The 9,662-nt window shown below is 39.8% G+C and overlaps 1 protein-coding gene across 1 annotated transcript in view; it reads left to right on the forward strand.

Moving 5' to 3' along the window:
* LOC121385146 (homeobox protein abdominal-A homolog) overlaps positions 1-4,993 on the forward strand; it is a 48,462-nt gene extending 43,469 nt beyond the window's left edge. The window contains exon 2 of the mRNA XM_041515684.1: positions 4,680-4,993. Within this exon, the coding sequence (XP_041371618.1) occupies positions 4,680-4,993 (314 nt within the window). The remainder of the gene's footprint in view (positions 1-4,679) is intronic.
* Positions 4,994-9,662: the final 4,669 nt, after the last annotated feature.

The raw sequence follows: 9,662 nt of genomic DNA on the forward strand, positions 1-9,662 counted from the left end.
CGAGTACTGTTATCAAATGCATATATCTTTTGAAGCCACGCTCTGTATAAACCGTTGTATGCAATTGTGTTTAACTGACGTGGCTGCGAACAATACACATGTGACATGACATTGTAATGTAGATTTCATTAAAGCGAAATAGAGATACGGATCGGATCTGACGCTACACGGATGTGTTTTAATTAATATCGGCGATAAGCGGCTTTTGTGGTATTGTAACGGTGCATACGAAGTGTATGCAAGTCAGCTACATTACGGTTGGCTAAACACATGATCAGTAAAGTTGACCATGCAGATCGAAATATATAAAAGAAAATGGCACCTTCTTCTATTTTTTTCTAATATATATTTTATTCAGTTATTTATAAGGGTTTTTTAATGTTTCGTTGTTTCTTCGGTTGGTTGGCGGTTGTTGTATGCTTGCTTTCTTTTGATATATTTTTGTTTTGTTGTGTGTCTATGCGTAAATGTGTGTGTATGTATGTCCGTTTGTGTGTGTGTGGTTTTTTTGTTGTTTTTTGAAGTTTTTTGCTGGGTTTTTTTTTTTGGGGGGGGGAGGCGGTTGTTAGATTTTTGTAGTGGGTTCTCCCCCCCCCCCCCACACACCTTGCCCCACCACCCCCTTCTTTCTTTAATTGAAAGTGTGTTGATGCCTCGTCATTAACAGACGCGTGCGCAGTAATTTTAGCAGTGCGGGGGTATGACTGTGACCACGGAAGTTTAGCGGAAGGGTTCGAGTCATACTCCGGAAAGTATACCAAGAAAAGATTTGCTTGGGCAGGGATGGCTTTCAACCCCCGACCCCTCCACCCCCCACACACACACCACCACCACCACCACCATCCACACACACACACACACACACCCTCCGTACACGCGCCAGATTGATATGTTTATCCCAGCTGTAGATGATGATAAAGATTAAACAATCAATGATTTGACACGAGCTTCCATCCAAGGTCGAAGTATTACTGTTGTTAGCTGATACATTTGTCGGAAACATACACGTATCTTGCGGTGCAGCAATATAAATGCTAGTTTTCCCGTGGTGAACACAAAATAAACATGTAAAATTTAATATAAGTAAACAAAACAAGCAAGTCAAAATTAAATCCCCCCACCTCCCCCCCCCAAAAAAAAAATTAATAATAAAAAAAAAAAAAAAACGTTTTTTGCGGTCAACGTCACTACGGTCCGGGAGATCTATTTTTTTTGCATGTCTTCTCGTCGGACGGGCAATTACTTTACGTTTATATTAACACAATAGTTTGTTAAAGTTTGCTTTGTTTAGCAAAACCACTACGGCACATTGATTTATTTATCATCGGCTATTGAATGTCAAACATATGGTAATTTTGACATATAGTCTTAAAGAGGAGACCCGCTACACTTTTCCTAATGCATCAAGGGTTCTTTTTTATGCACCATCCCACATACAGGGTAGCACATACCACGGCATTTAGTATACCAGATATGGTGCACTGGGTGGAACTAGTTTGATTCAATCATGTTTGATTCGGCAGGTTTTTATTCGGACCGGCTGAATATGTAGCTTACCGGGCAGGAATGTATCCAATTTAAAACACAATCGGCTCAGAAATAAATAATTTGTAGTAAATTCCAATCTAATTAAAATTAGCTCCACTGGTTAATTACTATTACCTGTGGATCTAACAGCACCCCGTTGGAGCTCATGTCCAGTTGACCTTTCATTCGACCAATCAAAACCTTACTTGCAAAATCATGCCAGTGATTTGAAAAGAATTTGAAAACATTCGGGGTTATGCCGAGTGTTATACGAAATGATTCGGGTGAATTACGAAGTATGCCGCAAACAAATTTCAGTATAAAATTCGTTTCAAGACGGAAAAAACGTAATGGTATAGCCATAAAATCTGTTTATGCTAGTATACAATCCAGAGTTTATTACTACACTTTTACCCTGTTCTTTAATGTTGAAATAGACCAACAAGTTCGCCTATTGCATAAATAGTCTCGCCCGATATTTTTAGAATTTGTTTGCTCCCGAATAATGCTATAATCAGATTGAGTAAAGTCCATAGTACAGGAAGGAAGGAAATGTTTTATCTAACGACGCACTCAACACATTTTATTTACGGTTATATGGCGTCAGACATATGGTTAAGGACCACACAGATATTGAGGGAGGAAACCCGCTGTCGCCACTTCATGGGCTACTCTTTTCGATTAGTAACAAGGGATCTTTTATATGTACCATCCCACAGACAGGATAGCACATACCACAGCCTTTAATATACCAGTTGTGGTGCGTAGTATAGGACTATAGACAAGAACACTTATATCAACCAAGTTACTTTCTTCATTGAAATCGTGTTGGCATGTCGCTAAACATTCATTCATTCATTTATTCGTTCGTTCGTCCGTTCGTCCGTTCGTTCGTTCGCGCGTTCTATATATCTTTAATTCGTTCATTCATTCATTCATTCATTCGTTCATTCATTTCATTCATTCATTCATTCATTCATTCATTCAATCTTTATTTAGCAGCAATATATTTTTGAAACACCATCGTAGGTCGAGGCAGGACGTAGCCCAGGGGTATAGCGCTCGCTTGATGCGCGATCGTTTTTGGATCCCCGTCGGTGACCCATTGGGCTATTTTTTATTCCGGCCAGTGCACTAGGACTGGTGTATCAAAGGCTGTGATATGTGCGATCCTGTTCCTGGGATGGTGCATATAAAACAATTCCTTGCCACTAATTGAAAAATGTAGCGTGTTTCCTCTCTGAAACTATATATCAGAATGACCAAATGTTTGACATTCAGTAGCCGATTATTAATAAATCAATGTGCTCTAGTCGTATCGCTAAACAACACAAACAAACTTTAACCATTGTAGGTCAACCATCTACTTCATTTCTCGTACATGTTTATTGCGTTGTTGATAATTATGACGATAATGATGATGATGATGATTATGATGATGGTGATTATTATGATGATGTTGATGATGATGATGATGATGACGCTGATGGTGATGATGATGATAATCAGTGCACAATATCTCACGCTAACCGTCTTTCTGTTCAGGTGTTTGTTAGTTTAAAAGAGTAGACCATGTAGTGGCGACAGCGGGTTTCCTCTCAAAATCTGTGTGGTCCTTAACCATATGTCTGACGCCATATAACCGTAAATAAAATGTGTTGAGTGCGTCGTTAAATAAAGCATTTCTTTCTTTTTTGTTAGTTTAAACTCACGCGAATCGCGAATCGGTTACGTGCTAAACACTTGCTAAATGCAGTTTCCAGGTACCAGATTAGGCAATTCAGTTCTCGCCTTGAACGTTACCTAGGAGAAAAACGCGCGAACCGATTTCCGGTTACCTAAGATTTTGTCCCCTAAATTATTGTTATTTGATAATGATGAGGATAATGACAATGATGATAATGATAATATGATGAATGATGATGATGATGATGATGATGATGATGATGATGACAATGATGACAAGATAACTAGACGGATACTTGGACAAATGACCGTGTAGCTCTCTTACCGGCTGAATACTCGAGTTAGGTCGTGTTTACAAAGTATACATTTACATATTTACGTAATAAATAATAAACACTTTAAAAGACCGTCGTGACATCTGACCGTCTCCAACGGCCCTTTCGGTTCCATAGGAAACAATGGTTATCTCCCCTGGGCCACATTTGAACATCTGTGTCGCAACACCGGTCCAGTTTGGTTGTAGCTCTCCTCGCGAAGCCGCCCAGAGGTCACCAAAACAAAGACAGAGAGAAAGTGTCTACTTGGAGTAGACACCGCATATCGGTGTGGCTACAAAGAGAGAGACAGACAGGGTCAAACGGTGGCAAATTGCGTATGTATTTATGGAAATGAAGAGCAGTTTTGTAGAGCCCTGGCCCATCTCGAATTGACCCTGTCGCGCCGAGTGGCGAAGATAGCATTCTCCAGGGATCGAAATTAGCACAGATCGACCCGACCCGTCCAGTGGAATTTGAACTCAAATAGGAAAAGAAAAACACAGACAAAAAATGTTGTTTCTTCTGAAAAAAAGAAGAAAATAATAATAAAGAAACAAAGCCGAAGATAACAATATGAACGGAACTTAATAAAGAATTAATTTAGCTACATTATTTTTGTTTTTGTTTTATTTTTCTTCTTCTTGTTCTGACCCTCTTCCACCTTCAGTATTTATATTTATATATATGTATTTATTCATTCATTCATTTGTTTGTTTGTTTGTTTGTTTTGTTTTGTTTTTGTTTGTTGTTTCTTTTGTTTCGTGTTTTTTTTTTTTAATTATTGATTTATTTGTGTTTTGTATTATCATCATTATCGTCGTCGTTGTCGTCATCATCATCATCAGCAGCATCATCATCGTCGTCGTCGTCATCATCATCATCATCATCATCATCTGTATTATGATAATGGTGGTGATGATGATTAAATATTCCTTGCTATTAATGTAAAAATGTTGCGGCTTTTTTGTCAAATCTACCAAATGTTTGACATCCAATAGCCGATGATGAACACATCCATGTGCTCTAGTGGCGTCGTAAAACAAAACAAACTTTTACTTTATTATTATTATTATTATTATTATTATTATTATTATTATCAATGCTGTTATTGTTGTTGTTACAATCTGTTTTTTCTTGGGGTTTTTTCAGAAGTTCATTTCGAGCAGAAAAGGACACGTCAGACTTACACCCGATACCAGACGCTGGAGCTAGAAAAAGAATTCCATTTTAACCGATATCTAACGAGAAGACGTCGCATAGAGATCGCTCACATGTTGGGACTCACGGAAAGACAGATCAAAATCTGGTTTCAGAACAGGAGGATGAAATGGAAGAAAGAAAACAACTTGCAGAAACTTACAGGCCCCGATAAGACATTGAAAGAAGAACAGTTATCTCCCAAGAGCATCCAGAACTCTGGATCCATTGGTTTGGACTGTCCGTCTCCGAACGATTCAGGGTAGCATAACAAAAAAGATCATTCATGAACAATCTTCTGGTCCCGATGTCAGTGTTTTTCCTAATCAGACGCCAATGACTTGAGCGTTATTCGCCCTTGTTGGGCGTGCTCGTCGGAACATTGTGGCGTCGCTTCGCGGACTTGTTCGTAAACCAATATGGCGTTTCCTTCGCGGGCTTGTTGGTAAGCAAAATGACGTCATTCGTGTTAGAACCAGAACCAAAAAAAAAGGACATCCGGTGCAAAACAGATGTTAGAATAATAATATTAATAAAATCCAACAAAACTGACGTTCATGCATGCTATCAAGAACAGATAACTCTAGTTACAAGAACAGATAACTCTAGACAAAGAATCACAAGATGGCGGGATTTCATCACTTCTGTTTAAAGCGTGTGGTGGAGAAGTGTTTTACTGAAGTCGATGCTCCTCGTGACATCAAAGAAGAACGACCTAATTGTGAAACAAACAAATCGTTCTCCTGTTTTTTTGTGAAAAAAAATGTAACAAGTTCAACAAGGAAGTGTCGGTATTCTCAGGGTAAATGTGACTATTAAGACAAAGGACACGTGACTCTCACGTGGTGAGATTAAATCGTGATACTGTCTCATATTATAATATCCAATATCCAGTGACTGAAATGTACAAGACTCTGTGGGGTATCGATATCAGGTTAGCATGGATAGGGTACCTCCAACAGGCTACTGTGTCTTGGTCACGTCTATAATGTACATTATCTGGGTACTATGTGTTGTGTGTCGTAGCTGGGTACAATGGGTGTCGTAACTGGGTACTAATTTCTGGGTGGGTAGATACTGTTTAGGGTACAGTATGAAGGTTAACTTACCTGGACTTGTAAGTATGTGATACTATGTTGAGTGAATATTGCCTATGGTACTATACCGAAAACAGTGTATCCAGTGTCCTAGGTGCAGTTTATCTAGGGTACTATACCTATACAGAGTTGTATTAATGATACTATACAAATACACTTTATCCAGGATATATGTCCGGGTACTATATCAACTGCATTGATACCATAGCAATACATTATGTCCAGGGTACTTTATCCAGGGTACTATACCCACAGAGGTGTATTCATGGTATTATACAAAGACACTGTATCCAGGATATTATGTCGATGATAATTTATCCGGGATACTATATCCACAGCATTGTATTCATGTTACTGTACCAAGCTAGTGTGTCTCGAATACTTTGTCCAGGATATTTTATTTAAGGTACTATATTCACAACATTGTATTCATGGTACTGTACAAAGGCACTGTGTCTAGGATACATTGTCCAGGATACTATGTCCACTGTATTGTATTCATTGCACCATGTGCAAGGTACTCTGATTAGCGTACCATGTCCAGGGTATCTCTTTAGCGTACCATGTCCAGGGTATTCTGTTTAGCGTACCATGTCCAAGGTACTCTGTTTAGCGTACCATGTCCAGAGTACACTGTTTAGCGTACCATGTCTAAGGTACTCTGTTTAGCGTACCATGTCCAGGGTATCTGTTTAGCGTACCATGTCCAGGGTATTATGTTTAGCGTACCATATCCAAGGTACTCTGTTTAGCGTACCATGTCCAGAGTACACTGTTTAGTGTACCATGTCCAAGGTACTCTGTTTAGCGTACCATGTCCAGAGTACACTGTTTAGCGTACCATGTCCAAGGTATTCTGTTTAGCGTGCCATGTCTAAGGTACTCTGTTTAGCGTACCATGTCCAAGGTACTCTGTTTAGCGTACCATGTCCAAGGTACTATGTTTAGCGTACCATGTCCAAGGTACTCTGTTTAGCGTACCATGTCCAGTGTATTCTATTTAGCGTACAATGTCCAGGGTACTCTGTTTAGTGTACCGTGTCCAGGGTCGTCTGTTTAGTGTACCATGTCCAAGGTACTCTGTTTAGTGTACCATGTCCAGAGTACACTGTTTAGTGTACAATGTCCAAGGTACTCTGTTTAGCGTACCATGTTCAAGGTACTCTATTTAGCGTACCATGTCCAAGGTACTCTGTTTAGCGTATCATGCCCAGGGTACTCTGTTTAGCGCACCGTGTCCAGGGTATTCTATTTAGCGTGCTATCTCTCGGGTACTCTGTTTAGCGCACCGTGTCCAGGGTATTCTATTTAGCGTGCTATCTCTCGGGTACTCTGTTTAGCGTATAATGTCCAAAGTACTCTGTTTAGCGTGCCATGTCCAGGGTATTCTATTTAGCGTGCTATCTCTCTGGTACTCTGTTTAGTGTATCATGTCCAAGGTACTCTGTTTAGTGTACCATGTCCAGGGTATTCTATTTAGCGTGCTATCTCTCTGGTACTCTGTTTAGCGTACCATGTCCAAGGTACTATGTTTAGCGTACCATGTCCAAGGTACTCTGTTTAGCGTACCATGTCCAGGGTATTCTATTTAGCGTGCTATCTCTCTGGTACTCTGTTTAGTGTACCATGTCCAGGGTATTCTATTTAGCGTGCTATCTCTCTGGTACTCTGTTTAGTGTACCATGTCCAGGGTATTCTATTTAGCGTGCTATCTCTCGGGTACTCTGTTTAGCGTATAATGTCCAGGGTATTCTATTTAGCGTGCTATCTCTCGGGTACTCTGTTTAGCGTATAATGTCCAGGGTATTCTATTTAGCGTGCTATCTCTCTGGTACTCTGTTTAGCGTATAATGTCCAGGGTATTCTATTTAGCGTGCTATCTCTCTGGTACTCTGTTTAGTGTACCATGTCCAAGGTATTCTATTTAGCGTGCTATCTCTCGGGTACTCTGTTTAGCGCACCGTGTCCAGGGTATTCTATTTAGCGTGCTATCTCTCTGGTACTCTGTTTAGTGTACCATGTCCAAGGTATTCTATTTAGCGTGCTATCTCTCGGGTACTCTGTTTAGCGCACCGTGTCCAGTATTCTATTTAGCGTGCCAGGGTATTCTATTTAGCGTGCTATCTCTCGGGTACTCTGTTTAGTTGTCCAGGGTATTCTATTTAGCGTGTACCATGTCCAAGGTATTCTATTTAGCGTGCTATCTCTCGGGTACTCTGTTTAGCGCACCGTGTCCAGGGTATTCTATTTAGCGTGCTATCTCTCTGGTACTCTGTTTAGTGTACCATGTCCAAGGTATTCTATTTAGCGTGCTATCTCTCGGGTACTCTGTTTAGCGCACCGTGTCCAGGGTATTCTATTTAGCGTGCTATCTCTCGGGTACTCTGTTTAGCGTATAATGTCCAGGGTATTCTATTTAGCGTACAATGTCCAGGGTACTCTGTTTAGTGTACCATGACCAGAGTACACTGTTTAGTGTACAATGTCCAAGGTACTCTGTTTAGTGTACCATGACCAGAGTACACTGTTTAGTGTACAATGTCCAGGGTACTCTGTTTAGTGTACCATGTCCAGGGTATTCTATTTAGCGTGCTATCTCTCGGGTACTGTGCCTAGGGTACTATAGTGCTGTGTTCGGGGTACCGTGGGGTCCTGTGCCCAAGGTACTCTCTTTAGGGTGCCATACATATCTGGGGTTCAGTATCGATAACGTCCGGTTACTGTGTGAAGCCTTGTAAAACATTTCGTCTTTTGTTCCTCTTCTGGGGTTTTTTTGTTTCTGTTTTGTTTTTAATTATGAGACATTGTTTTGAAATGTGCTAATTTGGTAAAACCTCATTATCATAACAACAACAATGCATTTTGTTAATAATTAAAATATGAATTAAAATAATCTTCTTCGTACCCCTGTTCTTACAGTACTGGTTCCCTTAATAAAATATATATCTGGGGAAATAAATACATTTTACGTCCCTCGCTTGTCTCAGTCAAAACGTTGACATATCATACAAAGGGAGGTAACTTTAAAGTTCCTTAATTCATAATGTTTCTTTTGTCGTTATTTGGTTTATAGCTAACGTATGTACGACAAATGATTTCAAGCGACTTCTTTAATGAATAAAGAGGGAGAAGTTTGATAAAAATTTAATATGTATGATTACCATTAAATATGTTTTGGGGTCGGTTTTGGTGTGTATCGTGGCGGGCGGTGGGGGGGGGTGAAGGGGTGATCGTGGGGGTGGTATTACTGAACGCTTTATTTACCGGGGTGATCTTTTCACGAGTTGTTCCATGGGCGTTGTTTTCCCACTTGGTCCCCCCACATATGTTTCACAAAAGGTAAGTACATGGAACTATTATTTACAAATGTAGGTGACCCCCCACCCCCACCCCACCCCCCCCAATCCTCTCCTATTCCTACCTCCCGTACGACCCTGAATTAAAATAATGTTTGTTTGTTGGTTATACCTTTAAATAAACGTGTATCTATTCGCCAAATGGCAAACATAAATACAGCTAATCTTATTTGTCTTCATGTAAAATGCAGTCAAACTCTGTAGCATGCAGTTTTACTGTGAAATCCTTTATTTTAGTGGGCTGAAATTTCCTTGGTTTTGCAAAAAAAACCCACCCACAAATAAACCCACAAAAACCCCCAACAACATTACATTGGGTACCTAAATTCGTGGATAAACCAGTAATGTCAAAACCTAACATCTTAACTTGTTACAAACTAAATCATTTTTATTGTAAGGATGTATTGTATTTCCGTTGCGTTCTTAAATTCGTCGACTGCTCTAGTTCACAAGTTTCACGAAAATTAAACCATCACGAATAA

The sequence above is a fragment of the Gigantopelta aegis genome, chromosome 11, assembly GCF_016097555.1.
Source record: "Gigantopelta aegis isolate Gae_Host chromosome 11, Gae_host_genome, whole genome shotgun sequence".
Classification (NCBI taxonomy): Eukaryota; Metazoa; Mollusca; class Gastropoda; order Neomphalida; family Peltospiridae; genus Gigantopelta; species Gigantopelta aegis.